The sequence below is a fragment of the Gekko japonicus genome, unplaced genomic scaffold (genome assembly GCF_001447785.1).
Source record: "Gekko japonicus isolate JY-2015 unplaced genomic scaffold, Gekko_japonicus_V1.1 scaffold57, whole genome shotgun sequence".
NCBI classification, from domain to species: Eukaryota; Metazoa; Chordata; class Lepidosauria; order Squamata; family Gekkonidae; genus Gekko; species Gekko japonicus.
In genome coordinates, this window is record NW_015160208.1 from 261,341 (window position 1) to 279,321 (window position 17,981).

The window sequence follows — 17,981 nt, forward strand, 5'->3', positions numbered from 1 at the left end:
AGCTGCCTACATGTCATTAAAATATATTATTTTTACAGGCAGTGTGCACACAAGGAAGATTCCTACCTTTTGTGCTGCCTGTATTCATGCACTTTTAACTGCAGCTTGACTTACAAACCTAAGTAATGCTTACATGCACAATAGTAGGGCTAGTAAAAGGCTGCCAGACTTGCATATGAGAGAGCTTCTACACGTGTTAGCATTCAGGCATTCTCAATACTAGTGAAGGCCAAAGTGGGTCAGACAAACATGTTTGATGGAACTTAGGTGGAGTCTTTGGTAGGAAATGAACAGCCAAGTGCAGCGGCTAAGCAGCTAAGTGAGCCTGTTTACATGAAACACCTCCTCACCCTCAGAAAGCCTTCTCGTTTATTTATATCTCACATTTCATCAGGAAAGCTGAGAATGACATATAAGGATATTCCAAACAGTCTCCCATCCAGAAAAAAGTTTGAGTCTCCCATCCAGTTATAGCTCTAACACCATAAAATCATTGTGTGCTCTTCCACTGTTTTCCGAACCTTCTGGAAAAATTACCTCACTAAGCCCAAGAATTACAATTTAATTGGCAGGTTTCTAAAAATACTGCCCCCCATATACGTGCCTAGTATACACAACTGAAAAACAACAACACACGAAATCCAATAACAATGAATACAATAAATTAACTTATTGTAAAGAATCTAAAAAAAGTAAAAGTAATCCATAACAGCCAACAGTGCAATCCTTTGCTACTTCAGCCTAAGCCGCCCTGAGCCTGCTTTGGCAGGGAGGGTGGGGGTATACATTTGATAAATAAATAAGCCCACTGAAATCCACGGGAGTAACTCTGTATAGGATTGCAGGGTTAATTTCTTTGTGGAATGCTGGTGACCAATTATCTATTTGAGAACAAATCAGGGTTTACTGATGAATACACTATATATATTATTTAAAAAAGATATAGTGCACATCTCAATAAAGAAAAATCCCAAAAGTTTTGAAAATAGCAGCCATTAAAAAAAATCTGTTTTCCAAGCGATCTTTTATGGTCGAACATCTTATCCAGGCTGCTGCTTCTACTTGACAGTGGAATCTATCAGTGCATTTTTACAATGGTTTGATTCTCATGATTTAATTGCAGTTTAACTCTTCAGGCAGGCCCATGGTGGGGGGGACACCAAGTTCAAAGTAACTAGACGGCACATGCTGCTGATTCTGAAAATCCTAGGAAGAGGAGACGAAGGCTCCTCTTCCTAATCTTCAAGTAAGAATCTTTTGACTCCACTGCTCTGCATATGATAATAAACCAAGGAAATCAATGTTTGCAATTACTATAACATTTGCAGTCATTCAGATCAAATTCCTAAATGTATGTTAGAAGCAGGGGCATCAAAAATGTCATCCTGCTGTGTTCTAAGCGCAAACAAGGCACTTAAATATTTGTTCTTCTACTCACTTTGCACATTTGGAGCCAGGCATCCTCTTTGCAAGAACTATGTCTAAAATCTTGGATTCAAGCTATTTAGCTACTCAGGCTTAGCGAAGTATGTGCAAAGTAAACACGGACTCACAAAGTTCTCCGCTTTGGTTAAGCAGCTCTAATTAACATTAAATCGTAAAACTGATTAAAAGAAAGGCAAAATAAGAAAAACCAATTCCAAAGTAGATGGGAGCAGTGCTCCCTCTAAGCTTTGGAGTGTTGTGAGCAAAAATTCTACTTTGTGAGCTACTGGCATTAACGTTGTGAGCAAGCGATTCGGCTACTACATAAAATTGTGTGCTTTGGAGCCATCCTTCCTGAGCCAAGACAAAAATGTGTGAGCTGGAGGCTAAAAAACTGCGAGCTAGCTCTCACTTACTTAGCTTAGAGGGAACGCTGGAAGGGAGTGGAATCAGCCATAATATTGTGTCTCAAATAAAAACATTTGGTAAGTTTGTCTGTATCCATGCCAGTCAGCTTTTGGGGGAAGTGAGTAACAATCAAATCCAAAGTCTGAAGCAGAGCCACTTTCATGCATACTCCTGTATATATGGAACCTCCAGACCCATCCGATCCTCTCATGCCTTGGTGTGGGGTCTTTTATCATAAGTCTACAAGGTTGGGGAACAGGTAGCAGCACAGCAGGGGACAAAGAAGTAGCAAGACAAATCTGCCTCTATATAGACAGGTCCAGAATAATTTCCACTTCAGGTGTGCCACTTGTGCATTCATACTGCAGGAAAAACTTGGGCATGAATCAGGCAAACCCAACTTACCTAGAAATCATTTTTTTAAAATGAGCCTTCCAATCTTTGTAGCCAAAGAAAAACATGAGGCACAATTTCAGCAAGCACAACACAGAAAACCACACTCCTATTTCATGCAGGACACCGTTCCACACCCATCACCAATGGCTATGCTTAGGCCTACCTGTAGAAGGTTCATCCATCGAGAAGGCTTTGTTCTCCACAAACATGCTCTGGGATTTCTGCTCCTTGAGGATTGTTTCATATCCTACTCCCCTGGTAGGGTAGACATCATCCTCATAGGCCTGCTCTGGCCCTGGTCTGATCAACTGAGAAATCTCAGGGATGATGTAAAAGAAGACAAAGACACAGGCATTGGAGACGAGAGCAATGGCCAGTGTTGGGTCATCCCAAGATAAGCTACCCTCCTGCCTGTTGCCGTAAACATACATGACAATCCATACTACCCAGATAGCCATGGAAAGTGAAATGGTGAGGAGGATGAAGATAGCATGTTTCCTCCAGTGCTTATACCGTCCACACAAGACAGGCCAAGTGGCAACAAAGCTAGCCATTTGCAAGAACATGACATAGATGAGCGCCATGACGAAATCCACATTGTCCACTAGACAGGGGTCCTTGGATGCAGTGTTGTTCCTCACTATAGTAATAATGAGCCACTCAGCATTGATAATCACTTCAACCAAAACGAGAAGCAAAGCCACACCAAAGGTAACCCACCCCTGGGGACCATGGTTCCGTCGGGCGAGGAAATTCAGGCTGAGGGAATGGGCCACCAGGCAAGAGAAGCAAATAGCAAAGAGGACGCCGAAGAGGAAACGTCGTGAGGCACACGTCGAAAAATATTGCTTGACAATGAAGGTAAACGTCAGGCAGAACAGCCCAAAGGTGCCCAATAAAAAAAAGGCTTGAGTCCCTATTAAACTTTTCTTCCTGTGGTCCTGGACAAAAGGTGTGCTGGCCACCAAAATAACAGTGAGGACAAAGCTGGTCACAACACCAAAACTAGCCACCGCCTCCAACACGATGCCCCAGGCTGCCGACAGGTCACAGAGGTTGTAGTAGATGGATTGAAGGTCATTACCACACCCTGCAGGAGGGGTCTCTTGAGCCAAGCACACATTAATGGGAAGTGCTAGGAGCCAGAGGCATAGTAGCAGTATCCTGGGTATAGCCGCCATTTTCAAAAGAAGGCCAGGATTCTTTTGGCACTTCTGGAAAGAACTAAAAAAAACAAGGGGGAAAAAAGGACAAGGTTAAGAACGATTAAAGGTATGTTGTGTACAGACCCGGATGTAGTCCACGTTTTAAGAAAAGGGAATCTGCACCATATTGGTTTAATTTCTGCTATTAGGACTGTCAACTGACAGAAGTGTCCTGGGCCTTTAATAGAGGCTTTAATGTTTTGAAACAAGCAGTTGAAGATTGTCATGGCATCGAAGTAAATAACCTCACCTGGCAAATAACATCTCATTAATCCTCTGTTATAGCCCTGACCTAGATAGTTCAGGCTAGCCTAATCTCATCAGATCTCAGAAACTAAGCAGGGTTGGCCCTTGCTAGTGTTTGGGTGGGAAACCTCCCAGGAATACCAGGGTCATAACACGGAGACAGGCAATGGCAAACCACCTCTGGCCATCTCTTGCCTTGAAAACCCCACAAGGGTTGCCATAAGTCAGCTGTGACTTGATGGCAAAAAACAAAACCCTCTATTAAACGGTCCAGAACATTTCTCTCCAGGCCAGCTGCCAACCCTTCAATATATATATAACTTACCAGTAATTTTGCAAATATTTGCTTATTTTGCACAAAATAAAGCCTTCTGCGGGTCACTTGGAGAGACAAAGAACTATGCAGAGCAACGAAGCCCTGCCACTTAGCCATCCCCGCCAATGCTGCTCACCCTTGCTCATTCCAACACCAAATCATCAGGCATTACCTACATAGCTCTAAACCTATTTTCAGAATAATACAGGCTAGAAACTTCCTTTTAAAAAGGAAATATATATACATATATTATTCATATACTTTTAATTTGTTTATGTAAGTATTTTACCCTGTTGTTTGGACCCAAAGCAGCTTACAATGCAACACACCCAGTTTAAAACAAACAAACAAAAGTACCCAAACACCACATCCTAAGACAGCTAGGGTGCCCAGGTCTCCTGCAGGCCTCTCCCTTCCCTCCCCCCTCTGTGGTGCTAGGCTGCACCAGGGATTAGGAAACAGAGGCTGCAATCCTAAACACACTTTTGTAGGAGCAAGCCCCACTGAATAATATTGGGCTTATTTCCATGTTCACTTATAATTGTTCCGATACTGTTAACTGACATGCAGTCATACAACAGAGTGACATATTGGTAGCAGTAGACATAGAAGTGAAAGGCACTGGCTCACTTGGTACACACAGTACACTTGGTATACACTCTACAGGTATCAGACCCTGGGGGGTTCATTCCATGAGAAGTCCTGTGCCTGACAGTCTGGGTATCCCTAGCCCATAGTGATGATTTAGGGCAGTAATCTAATTTGGTATAAAGCAGCTCCTTATATTTTTACCCAAAGGTCCTGCATAGATATAAATTGAGAGCAAGACTGAAACAAATGTAACAAAAATTCTAGCAAAGTAGCCGCTTAATGAATAGCCTATCTGTTGCGGCATAAGCTTTTATGGGCCAGAGCCAACTTCGTCAGATGAATGAAATGTTATCCTCAGGTGGTGTTATTACAAAGTGAGGCCAAAAGGCCCAGCCATGCAACACAAGAGAAAGGTGTGCCACATTACAATGCAAAGCACAAATGGAAACAAGACCAACTCAAAAGTGTAAAAGATCCAATCAGAGTATAGAAGTGACTTTTTCTCCAGTGCAAGAAGCAAAACTAGAGGAATCATTTATGAGCACCTAAGGACGCTCTCTGTAATAAGCTGGCTGCTCCCGGCCTCTATTGAGACCAGCCTAAACACTTTCTGAAACCTTTTTTTTTAAAAGGCCTGGTGACTTTTGAGTCTGTTTCAGAATACCCGGGGGGAGACTGGGTTCTGAAGTGCTTCTATTTTTAATTTTATTTGTGTCCATTTGATCCTTTGCATAGACAGCCTGATCTGGCCTATGCAAATAGCACAAGGGTAGTGCTAGCACATATTAGCTTATATCTTATTAGATCACTCTGATTATATTGTGAAGGGGGAGACGGACAAGGCCAGACACGTATCCAAGGAGCCCCCTACTTAAACACAGGCCCAGAAGAGTTGAAAAACAAATAAACAGCAATTCAGCCGCAATAATGGATCACCCAATGGGCATAAGAAACTTGAGAACCATCCCCAGTAATTCAGCTGCCAACTCCGGGTTCGGAAATTCCTGGAAACCCGGACATGAAGTCTGGGGAGAGAGCCCAGCAGCGTATAATGCCACAGAGTCCACCCTCCAAAGCAGCCATTTTCTCCACAGGAACTGATCTCTGTCGTCTGGGGATCAGCTGAAATTCTTAAGATCTCCAGGCCCCACCTAGAGGCTGGTGACCCTATAATCATACACTGACTTGAGGGACACTCCATGCGACCCACCACCAGTAACCTCAGCCACACATTAAGGGCTGATTCACCCACACATCCTCTACTGTGATTTATTTAAAAGTTTAAATTTGCTTTGCTACATTTAAAAAGTCCAGAAAGTGGCATACAATAACACCAGAGTGTAAAACAGAGATTAGAAACATTAACAGATCACTCCACAGGCAAACTCACCCCACTCCGCCACCACTAACCGCCCCAGGAGCCAGCAACGTTAGCTTTCACCTGGGGGCAGCTGCCCCATGTCCTCAAAAAGCCAGACAGTTGGCCAGAGAGAGCTACGCAGTGTGCTGCTTGACTAGATGACGGATGGAACTTCTGCCATACCTCAGTCACACTCTGTTCCAGCTTCTAGGGGAGGGAACCATGAGGCAGTGGGAACAGGAACATAGATCATTGTGGAAATGCAACAGGCAAATGGGTTGCATTAGCAGTACTGTGTATATCAGGGCAGACTGGGAACTGAAAATGGTCATGGAACTGCTGCAGCACCAACAGTGGACACTGGCAAATTGGCAGCAATGCAGGAGGAAGCAATGGATGATCTGACCTTGGTCATCATCGCTGCTGAAGGACCTGAACTAAGTAGCCCTCTGAGGCACCAGCAGAGTTGACTCTGCTTGCTCCTGACTGGCTCACTGTGGAAACTCCTGACAGTGGCCCACTGGGAAATTTCTCTGCAAGTCAGTGAGTGACCAGTCCACACCTAGGGTGTATATTAGGATTCCACAGAAGTGTGCGTAGTGTAGGGGAGGAGACTGATGAAGTGGGCACAGCATTCGACTTTCCAAGAATATCACTTTCCTTTTTTCAAAAAAAGGAAGTGTCCTTGCCATTATACTCACAAAAACAAACTTGAACATATTTAGGCAATGCTTGCTAACATCTTGAAATACAGAGTAATTGTTGAATAAGGGTTCAAAACTTTGGGAGACTAGCTAAAATGCCCTGCCTATTTCCTTGCTTTCTTCTATGACTCAGCAAAAGAATAAATTACGTAGGAGAAAAGTTTAAGCAAACACACCCAATTCACCGAAGTTACACAGGTCACAGAACTCAGCATTTCTTCATTCAGAATTTGTTTTATTTTACTTCTGCATTTTTTGCCACACACAGCCCCACCCACATATTTATGTTCTGGTAAAAACACTCTTATTATTGCACTTGATTAAGTGAACTCTGATAGTAAAGGTTTCCGTTGCTCGAAAGCCAGTCGAATCCGACTCTAGGGTCGCGGTGCTCATCTCCGTTTCAAAGCCAAAGAGCCAGCGCTGTCTGAAGACGTTTCTGTGGTCATGTGGCTGGCATGACTAGACCCTGAGGCTCACGGAACGCTGTTACCTTCCCACCGAAGTGGTACCTATTTATCTACTTGCAATTTCTTTCTTTCGAACAGCTAAGTTGGCAGGAGCTGGAACCAGAGATGGGAGCTCACTCCGCCATGCGGCGCTCAGGTCTCGAAATGCTGAACTATTGACCTTCCAGCCTGCAGTTCAGCGTCTTAACCACCGAGCCACCGCAACTCCTAACTCTGATAAGTTGATGCTAAATAAATTTTGTTTGTTTAAGGTGCTACTAAACTCCTGGTTTATTCTGCTGCAACAGATTAACACAGGTACCTGCTGGAATTGTCAAAAATTTGGCCTCTCTATAATGCATGCTGTTGATGCCTTTCTACAGAATGCTCATCACTTCTGGAAGGGTGGTAGATGGGAAGTGGATCTTTGTGGTTATATTTATATACTCTGTTGCTTTCCTCCCCACAACAGAAAGGCTCAGGGAAATGAACAAACAATATATAAAATACAAAAGGGGCAAAGCAGGTCAAGGGTCCTCTTTCTGGTTCCTTCTCTGACAGAACCGTTGGCTGCAACTGAAGTCCAAGGAAGGAGGGGCCAGGCTGGCGGTTACTTTCCCTCCCTCTGTCTGCTGATGGGCACTGCCAATGGCCACTGAGGGAGCCCGAGAAGGGCTGTGTGGCAGCTTCTTTTTGTGAGGGCAAATGATACTCACTGGGGGCAGTCCCCTGTATGGAAAGCTATTTCTCAAGACAGCTTTGTTGTGGTTGGACCAAAACAAAGAAAGAGTCATTCCCCCTCCCCCATTAAAGTATTTCCCTGAGCAGCCACATTCTCATGAGCGGGCATCAGCGCACAGATTGCTGGCCTTCGTCTGGCTGCCACTTAACATTTCTTGGTTCTCAGGCTTAGAGAATTCCAGAAGGCTTCCTAAAGAGGGGAACTCTCACAGGCCTTCCAAATCTGGGTTTTGTTTTGGTGGCTGGGATTGCAAGCTAGTACCTTGGTGCTGTGCACCTTGGTGTTTAGTCATGCCGGCCACATGACCACGAAAACGTCTTCGGACAGCGCTGGCTCTTTGGCTTTGAAACGGAGATGAGCACCACAACCCTAGAGTCGGACTTGACTGGCTTTTGAGCAAGGGAACCTTTACCTTTGCTTGTTACCCTCTTCCTGGGGCTTTGCTCTTCAGCGTGGAAGAACTAGTTTCCTTCATCCATCCCTCTCATTTTCCTTATTTTGACAAGCAAGTTATGAATACTGGCACTCACTTTTGGGGGCATGCTCAATTCTGGTTCCCTTCACACATATCAGCACTTGGCTACTTTACACCCCAAACAGTCCATACATTCCCTTTATATAGTGCACAAACTATTTTTAAAAGCGTCTTCCCCAGTCAGCCAATCAGCCAAGTCATGCCAATCAGCAAGCCCCTGACTGGTCCTCTATGCCTTTCAATTATTGCAGGCACACACACACATACACAAAACAAAAACTGTTTTAGCAGTCTCTACCAAAATATCTCAGACATTCCTTCTTATCTTTCAATTTATTCTCTGAGCCAAGTCCCTCTGCCTTTAACAGGCAGAACGGCAACAGCTAAACCTTTTCCTGGCAGTGCATCTCCATGCCATGGGAAGCTGCAGCTCTTGGCATTTCAGCTGCTGAAAGCACAGACCAACCAAGAGCAAAAAAGTATGGCATATATGGGCTACACAGTTAAGGGTGACAAGCATGAAGAGTCGTCTTTATTTATGCCCCATGTTTCTCCCAACAAGGAACCACAGCAGTTTACAACCACCTCTCCTCCATTTTACCTTCACAACAAACAATCTTGCGAGGTGGGTTAAAATGAGTGTGTGTGACTAGTCCAAGGTCTCCCAGTATGTTTCTGAGGAGGACTGGGGATTTGAACCTGGATGTTCTAGTTCCTAATCTGACACTCTAACCTCTACACCACACTGGCTCTTCAAATGAGGGAATAAGATTTCAGCTCTCCAAACTTAATTCTGTGCAAATCAGTTAGAGATCTCTCTCTGCCCCCAAGTTTCACAGATCATCATGGGGAAAAGGAGAGTTTTCTAGTCAGCAAACTCAGTTTTTTATGGCATGGGATTTTACACTCCCCATCTAGAAGTGACTTGCCAAAGCTAAATAGTTCTGTCTGGTGGTGTGTAAACAGACAGAACTTTAAGGACATGCATGTGGCTGCTTTTGGGATAGAAATGCCAAACCAACTTGAATGGCTGCTCACTGTCAGACTTATTGGTGCTTTCATTTATTTGCCACGTGACTGGAGGTCAGCCCAGGTGTCTTGTTTCAGCAGATGCACTCCAACTAAAATTCTTTCCTGCAATGTCAACTGGCTGGTGTTGTTATAGTACCCATCTTAATCTTCATGGTTTAGCCATTTAAGCATTAACCACAAAACTCACAAATGCATTTGTGAGCATCTCAGCTTTCAACAAAGAGCACATGTAGCACATTCTTTGTTCACAAAGGAAAGAAACAAACAATCCTAGAGCTCAGATGTTGATTTTTTTTAAAGCATGATTTTAGAGTGCATTGCAGCATTTGAATGGGGAAAGATCACATCCCAGAATTCTGGAGATCAGGGAATGGCCACTGCAGCTCTGAGGATCCAGCCTACATTTATTGTCCGTGTAGCACTGTGTTGTGCAGGGAATGACAGCTGCTCTTCACTCTGAAAGTCACTGAGTTGTGGTGCAGTTAAATTGTTTTTGTTTTGTTTTTTGCCAATCTTTTAAAGTAGCTATAAAAAGCTACACTTTCAGGAGACCTGCAGATTTATTATCTTGCTTACTTCTCAAGCAAGCTCATTCCATCACCATTTCTCAGAGGAAAAAAACCCACAAACTTTTGAGTCACCTAAAGCTTCATAGCCAGCCCACATAATCATCAGGATGCACACTGGCTGCACAGGGTGGCCTCCAACCCACTGGTCACACACAAGATTTCGAAATGGGTTGGGAGCAGTGTTCCCCCTAAGCTGAGCTGCTGTTCACTTGCTCGCAAGTTCTGGCCCCTCGGCTCACAGATTTGGTCCCTTGGTGCACAACAGCGGGTAGTAGGCTTGCCAAGTCCCCCCAGGGGGTGGGGAAAACCCCGCCCCAGAGGCCCATTCCCCGCTGCCGGTGGATCGGGCCCCAGGGGGAACCCCACCCCCAAAGTACGGGGGTGGGGCCATGGTCATCCGAGGGAAAACTCTATGGTTTTCCCTCGGATGGTTGTGGCCCCGCCTTCAGCGTGCCCGGCATGGTCGCATCACTTCCGGGTAACGTGGTTGCGGTGCGCACTCCAGGAACGAGCCGGGAGTCCCTCACTGCAGCAACAGGTAGGACTTGGCAACCCTAGTGGGTAGTGGGAGAGCCGGGCACAGTGAGCATGCCTCTTTCCTTCCCAGCCTTCTGGCAAGCCAAGCAAGAGCCAGCAGGTGAGGAAGGCCAGAGGGAGAGAAGGGACTGGACTCAGCCCAGCTGCAAGTGAGGCGGGACAGAAGGAGGAGCCTCCTGGTTGTGCTCTACTGTGCACTCACTTGCCCCGCCACCACCAGCAGGCTCTGGAGGGAGGGCGTGGGGCTCTCCCAGATCCTAGTGTGACACTCTAACCACTGGCTGTCTGCAGTCAGGACACCTCCACACATTACAGTTGCTAGCCCAATGTTGTATCTGAGTTTGCTGTAGCGTATAAATAGGTCATACATGTGTCATACATGTGTATATACATATTTAAACACCTGTGCACATATGTCTTGGAAATCAGATTGGAATTGGATTCCCAAACATTTTTAAATTGGGTATTTAGTACATTTTAATCCTGCCCATTCCCCCAAGTTGCACAGAGAGCTGTCCATGGTTTTCTCATCCTCTGTCTTATCTTCACAACAACCTGGTGAGGTAGGCTTAGGTTTACATGATAGTCAAATGTAGGCTCTCTCACAGCTTTAATGCTAGTAGCTCACTAAGTATAATTTTTGCTCACAAGACTCCAGAGTTTAGGGGGAACATTGGTTGGGAGGTGACATTTCTCTAATCCTTCCACATGTGTACTAGAGACTGTATGCTCAGTATAGAAGTGGACGGTGACTGCTGCAGGCTGGGAACCATCATATGCAAGCTTTCCTGGTGCTTTTTCTGTGGCCACCACATGCCCAATAGTCATGAAATGGACCCCAGTCACAGAACTGGAACTACAGCTCCTTGCCACCCACTGGGTATATTCTCGGCATTGTGGTGGTATCTCATCAAACAGAGAAATAAGAGAGAATTATCTTGCCTAACTCCTGAACACTCATTTCCCTGCACACTCTTTAGGAGAGAAGCTGTGGCTCAGTGGCAGAGTACCTGCTTTGCCTACAGAAAAGTACTAGGTTCAGTACTCAGTATCTCCAGTTAAAAGGATGAGGAAGTAAGTGATGGGAAAGCTCTACCCAAGATCCTGAAGATTCACTGCTAGTACTGTTCTTGACAGACCAATGGTCTGTTGTCTCAGTAAAAGGCAGTCCTGTGTGTGTTCTCTATCCCATTTCCTTGCCCACCCCAAAGAAAAAGTAGACTTCCCTTGATGCCATTGCTGGTAAAGCTCTGCTCTATCCCCACATGCTTATGAACAATATTTCGTCAACATCAACCAACCCCTACAGCTGCAGAAGCCCAAGTGGGACTTATTGTTGTGCTGATATTGTAAGGTGTTGACATCACTGCTGGCTCACTGGGCCTTTCATCCCTCAGTTCATTCAGAACCACTGCTATACCCAGCTATTGTGTAGCCAATCCTAACGAGTTTCTGCTGTTGGGTGTGCCCTATTATGCTAATGAGTTCCTGCTGGGCGTGGCCAACTCAGGAGCCAGCCAGAACTCCGTTCCTGTGCGTTCCTGCCCAAAAATAGCCCTGGCTATACCATATTCTGGTTGAGCGCTTGCTACTTCTTTCCATGATTCTCACAATCTCTTTGGATTTGATCTAACCCAGGACATCTTTATCCCGGCCTCCCTCTGAGGTACTGAGGACAAGGTACTTGGTTCTCCAGCTTTCCATTTTATCCTCACAACAACCCTATGAGGTAGGTTGTGCTGAAAGAGAGCAGTTGTCTCAAGGTCACCCAACTAGTTTCACAGGAGAGCCAGGATTTGAACCCAGATCTCCCCAATCCTAGTCTAATCACAACACCATATTGGTTAACACTAACCTAGTATTCAAATCTAGCTCAGTGGTAAAGCACACACTTTGTATGTGAAAGATCCTAGGTTCAGACTATAGCATCTCCCATTTAAATATCTCAGGTAGGAGGACTGGCAAAGACCTCCTTTGCTGGGGAGCCATGGCTAGTAAGAGCAGACAGCATTGAGCTAGAGGGACCAACAGCAAAAGGATAGCTTTCCCAGATCTTCATTTTGTGAAGTGCAGAGAGACAGGTTTAAGGGAGGAGAACAAGGTGCTACTGTAAAGAGACAATTCTGACATCTGGTTTCTGTGCCAACTCATAAGGCAAAATGTTTTTTTAAGATGCATTTCTTTGCTCAGTGTCTCATTTTCAGCACCAGGCATTTGGGTGGATCATATTTCGCGGCATTTAAAGGTAACAAAAGAAGTACGTGACATGCTTGCCTTATGGATATTTTGCAATCAGCTTTCAAATGCAAAAAGTGATCCAAAAAGCCATGAACTAGCCCTGACCTAGATAGCCCAGGCAAGTCCGAGCCCATCAGATCTCAGAAGCTAAGCAGGGTCAACTTCCGGTTTTTGGCGACTTGCAGGCGGGTGTGCCCCATTGTTGCTCTGATGTGAGCGGCCCGCAAACATGCCAATGGGAAGGGGTCCGAGTTGATCTTGGACCCCTGCGACCCCTTGCAGGCGGGTCGCAGCCTGGGGCGCGTGAGGTGCCTCTCCCGAGGCGGCAACCAAGGGATCAAGGCTCCTTTTTGCCCCGATAGGTTCCCACAGCACAGAGCCAGCAATGGCACCTTGAGCGCATACTGGCCCAAGCACGCAAGTGATCCAAATGAAACGATCTTCTTTACATCATAAACAAACACAAGAAAAAATTGGGAGTAGATTCATGAGTTAGTGAGCAACCGCCTAAATCCCAAGAGTAAAGCTGCCCCAAAATCCCAAACAAGTGGAAGGGGGAAGGGAATCCCAATCCCGGAAAAAACTAAGTTAAAAGCTTATTACCAGACCTTAAGAGACTCCTGAAAACTTTTCGCTAACTGTAAACAATGACGCAGCGAGCAGAAAGAATGGTGGCGAAATCGAAACTTACAACAGGAACTGCCAGCATATCGTCTCTGGTTACTAAACCGGAAGTAACCATAGACTTTCCCAAAATGATTGCTGCAGATTTGCACCCTCTACTGGACCAGTTGACCAACCTCAATGACAAGTTTGATATGTTGCAAAAGGAGCTTAAAGAAACTTCAGCAAAAACAGAGAAGTTAACCAAGAAGCTGAAAAAAGTTGATATTAAGTCCAAAGACTTAAAAAATCTCTGTCAACAATTGCTACTTCTTCAGATGGAAAAATCAGCGTATGTCCTGAGATTTCAAAACATTCTGGAGCAGAAAGGAGAGAACCTGAAACAGATTTTAAGCAAAGAGCTTGCTCCAGTGGTAGGCTTAACAGCGGAAGTGATACAAAGCGATATGGATATGGTATATCATACTTATCCAGAATTTATTTTAAAAAACAAGCTACCCGGGGAAGTATACACAAAATTCTCAAAAAGGTCAATGAGAGACTTAATTTTGAAGGCAACAAATGGAATTGTCTTGAAAATCAAAGGAGAACAAATCAAAGTTCTAAAAGACGTTCCATTTGAGATCAGGAAAAGAAGGAGACAATACAGAGATTTAACACTGTTTTTGCAAAATCATACTACCCCATACAGATGGACATTTCCGGAAGGCCTTATCTTCAGCTACAGTGGGGAAAAAGAAAAGATTGACTCTGTCTCTAAAGCCAAAATGTTCCTGAAGCAACAACAGAAAACGAGTGACGGATCTGAGAAAGTGGAGGACAACAAAGATGCAGAAGAAGAAGATAAAAAGGGGGGAAGTTCTGACAATGATGTGAACAGCTCGGCAGAATCTTCAGACCAGGAAGCAGAATTAGGGGCTGCTGCTCCGAAACCTTTAAAAGTTAGACTGGATTTTGATAAGAAGCGCAGATGAAAGAAATAAGCAAAATAGAGTAACTTTGAAAGTCTGATGTTTATTATAAATTAATTATCTTAAAGCTAAGAAACACACACTATAGCCAAGTGTTTACTCCCTTTATACTTTTATAGTATTAACTCTCATGTATTACTATTTGAGTAATAGGGAAATGCTGAGTATCTTGAATTTATGTATTAATGATCCTTGCTACTTGTAGTTTTAGGTTGTTCCCTTCCCTTGACCCTGTAGGCTTGTAGACTAGAAAAAGCAATATATATATATTTTTTAAAGAAGCTAAGCAGGGTCAACTCTGGCGAGTACTTGGATAGGAGACCTCCTTGAAACACCAGAGGCAGGAGGCAGGGGCAGGCTTTATCCAGCCACCTCTCTGAATATCCCCCATGCCCCCAGTAGGGGTTAGTCACCAGAGGTCACCATGATTTCCAGTAGCATGCACATACACACAAATACAAAAATACAAAAAAAAAAACCCAAAAAGAAAAGCCATGAACAAACTTCTTCCACTATCATAGCATAGTGGGTAAGCAAGATGAACTAGGATCTGGAAGATCCAGTTTCAAATTCGCGCTGTGTCATGAAAATTGCTGGGTGACCTTGTGCCAGTCACACATACACACACTCAGTTTAACCTATCTCAGAGGGTTGTTTTGAGGAAAAAATGGAAGAGCACAAAACAATGTATGCCACTCTGAGCTCCTTAAGAGGAAAGGTGGAATTAAAAAGATACTAAATAAATAATAAATAAACCACAGGCAAACCTCTGAGTTGTAGAGCAGTCCAGTTGGACTTGAAAGGCCCAAAGGTATTCTGCACGATTCACTCTTCTTCAGGAAGTAGGCAGCATTATCAAGGTAGCTAGAAGATCTGTCTCAAGGGGCTTATGTGGTCCCACAGCAAACAGTACAGTGAGGGCATAAGAGGTGTGAGTGTAAATGGCAAGGAGAGGTGACTGCAAAGAGCAACTATTTCTCTTGCTACAAGAGAGGCTTGGATTGACTGGGGATGGTTTAAGAGCTTGCCGCCTTAGATCCATGACCCCTAAGTGCTTTGCAGTGGAGGGTAACAGTTTGAGTCCACTTGCATGTACGCTTATGCAAAAAGTAACAGTTTGAGTCCACTTGCATGTACGCTTATGCAAAAGTAACAGTTTGAGTCCACTTGCATGTACGCTTATGCAAAAGTAACAGTTTGAGTCCACTTGCATGTATGCTTATGCAAAAGTAAAATTAAGTGCTTCACTTAATTCAGTGGCTCTTGATCCTTGGAAAATAGGTATATACACAATTTACTTGTTATTCATGCTTTTCTATTGTTGGTAAAATAGTAAGAAACATGAAATGAAAGTCACAGAATACAGAAAGAAGATGCAAGAGTATGGATATAATAAAGAGATGTACTGGAAGGGTCATATTCCCCTCCTAAACAGAGATCTATTCCCGCACAGATGGTAAACTCATGTCTTGTTTGCAGCTATTGTGCCCCAAAATGCTTCTCAAATTAATCCACAACCAATTTTAAGATTCTAGAATATGTCTATAACCAGATTTCAGGAACAAGATATTGGGATCCTTTGACAGATGAAGACCTGATGGATCATCAATTATCAAGACTGGCCAGAATTATCCAGGCCACTGAGAGGGTGAGGGCTGGATAAACAGAGGAAGCACAAATTTTATTGAGGGGGGGATTACACAGCACAGAATATGGAGTTTGGCGAAGTCATCTGCATTCTGCAAGTTCCTTATTTCTCCATCCTTAGCTAGGAAATAGATCCAGGTGGGCAGCCATGTTGGTCTGAAGCACTGGAACAAAATTTGAGTCCAGTGGCACCTTTAAGCACAACAAGGTTTAATTATGGGTATAAGCTTTTGTGTGCATGCACACTTCTGAAGACGTGTGCTTCTTAGCTAGGAAAGTTATTGCACCCCTGGCTCAAAATTCCCACAGCAGCTGACCTTTTCCTATTTGCAGGGACAAAAGAGCAAGCACTCCTTCTGGCTACTTCACACTCCACCAGTTCTTGCCTAATCTTTATATTCCAGCATCACCACTTAGTCAAAGTAGGGAAGCCCTTCCCAGAACCATCAACCCAACCCAGGTAGCCTGGCTTTCTGTACCCACTTGTTTTACTCCCACACTTCTTTCAGAATACATTATGGAATCCAACAGCATTTTATAGTCATGTCATCCTTCCTCCAAAAAATTTGAGGTAACATATAAGAGGTTATTTCCATATTATCCTCACAATAACCCCAAAAGATAGTCAGCCACAATCTTTGTAATGGGGCAGGGATCTGAACCCAGATCTTTCTGGTCCAAAACTCAACACTACACCACGCTATTGAGCTAACAATTTACTATTTATCTACTTTACTCCTAGCCATTCAATGCCATTTCTAGTTATCAGGCCCTTCCTTTGCCATTTGTTTAAAAAAAAAGAAGATAAAGAAAATCACAACAGTTAAAGAGAAAGGACGCCTTACATTTTGCAAATTTCTAAATCCAAAATCTCATCACCAGCAGCTTGACCTTTGAAAGAGTGACTGTGTACCCTCCTGTTTAAATAACACTCCTCAAAGATAAGGGACAGACTGGAGACAGAGAGGGGCTTCCCTTCTCCATTTTCATGGGGGTTCTCCCTTTTAAAAATCATCAAGACTCTCCTGCCCAGCCTCAAATATGGATTTCTATTTTTAAAAAAATGCTTACATTTGACAACGTGTGCTACACACTACCAAATTCAACAAGACAGCTACATGGAATAATTTAAACACAATAGTTTGAACGGCAAACCTAAGAGTCCCTTCTAAACCCAGATTGCAAAGAAGAAAGGGAAATTACAGCGGGAGAACGAGGGAGCGAGGTTTCTCCTCCTTTCTCACCCATTTATTTAAAAACCTTAAGAGAGGAGAAAAGTGGGGAGGGGCGGGGAGGTCACGTTTATGCATTTGTAGGGACCATCCACATCAGCAGTGGTGGACAGTCTCAAACTTTGGGGAAAGCCCTCAGGGAGGAACGACTGAGCACCAACTCTCCCACCAGCCATCTCCACGGACGACATTGCTGGAGACAACAGCGCCAGCTCTTACCTACTTGAGGTGGAAATTCCCCCTCCAGGAGGACAAAGCCAAGCGGCGCAACGCAGGGTGCCCGGGACGCCGAGGGGGGCTACGAGGCGGCCAGCACCCGGAGCCAGAGCGGAAAGTTGAGTCGCGGGGAAGTAGCCGGCAGGCGCAGTGGCCGCGCAGTGGAGGTACTGTCGTGCCTCTGAGGACTGAAGTGGACGGGGGGAGAGAGAGAGAGACGGCTCTTCCTTTGCTTGAGAGACGCCTGCTGGTGTTCGGCTCTTGGAGACTACGAGCCTGACATCACGGTGACATCAACCCCATTCAGGGCTCTTATCAGGCCTTCGCCCAGCCTCGCGAAGCCAGATTGCAGGCTAATAAATCACACACACACACACACACCCCGCCTTGCGCCCTAAAAGCTTGCGTCTCCGCCACTAACCGCGCTCGCCTGACGCACGCCAGCCAAGTTCCGCCTTCCCCCGCCCAGCCTTGCCCAGGTTCTCTCGCTCGCTTTCTCGCGGACCTGGTTGGCTGACTGGCACGCCCTCTTTTGCATCCACGCCTTGTCCCTCTTTCTTTATTGCACGGCTACCGCCCGTAGTGCAGGTGCAGGGAA

At 44.8% G+C, this 17,981-nt stretch overlaps 1 protein-coding gene across 3 annotated transcripts in view; it reads right to left on the reverse strand.

Annotated features, from left to right (window-relative positions):
• GPRC5C (G protein-coupled receptor, class C, group 5, member C) overlaps positions 1-17,790 on the reverse strand; it is a 28,657-nt gene extending 10,867 nt beyond the window's left edge. For 2 of the 3 annotated variants that reach the window (XM_015408860.1, XM_015408877.1), the window contains exons 1-2: positions 17,387-17,790; positions 2,393-3,453 (exon numbers count right to left, since the gene is read on the reverse strand). In XM_015408860.1, coding sequence (XP_015264346.1) covers positions 2,393-3,410 — 1,018 coding nt within the window. In that variant the 5' untranslated portion in view covers positions 3,411-3,453; positions 17,387-17,790. The remainder of the gene's footprint in view (positions 1-2,392; positions 3,454-17,386) is intronic. The other variant, XM_015408868.1, reaches the window with a different exon arrangement.
• Positions 17,791-17,981: the final 191 nt, after the last annotated feature.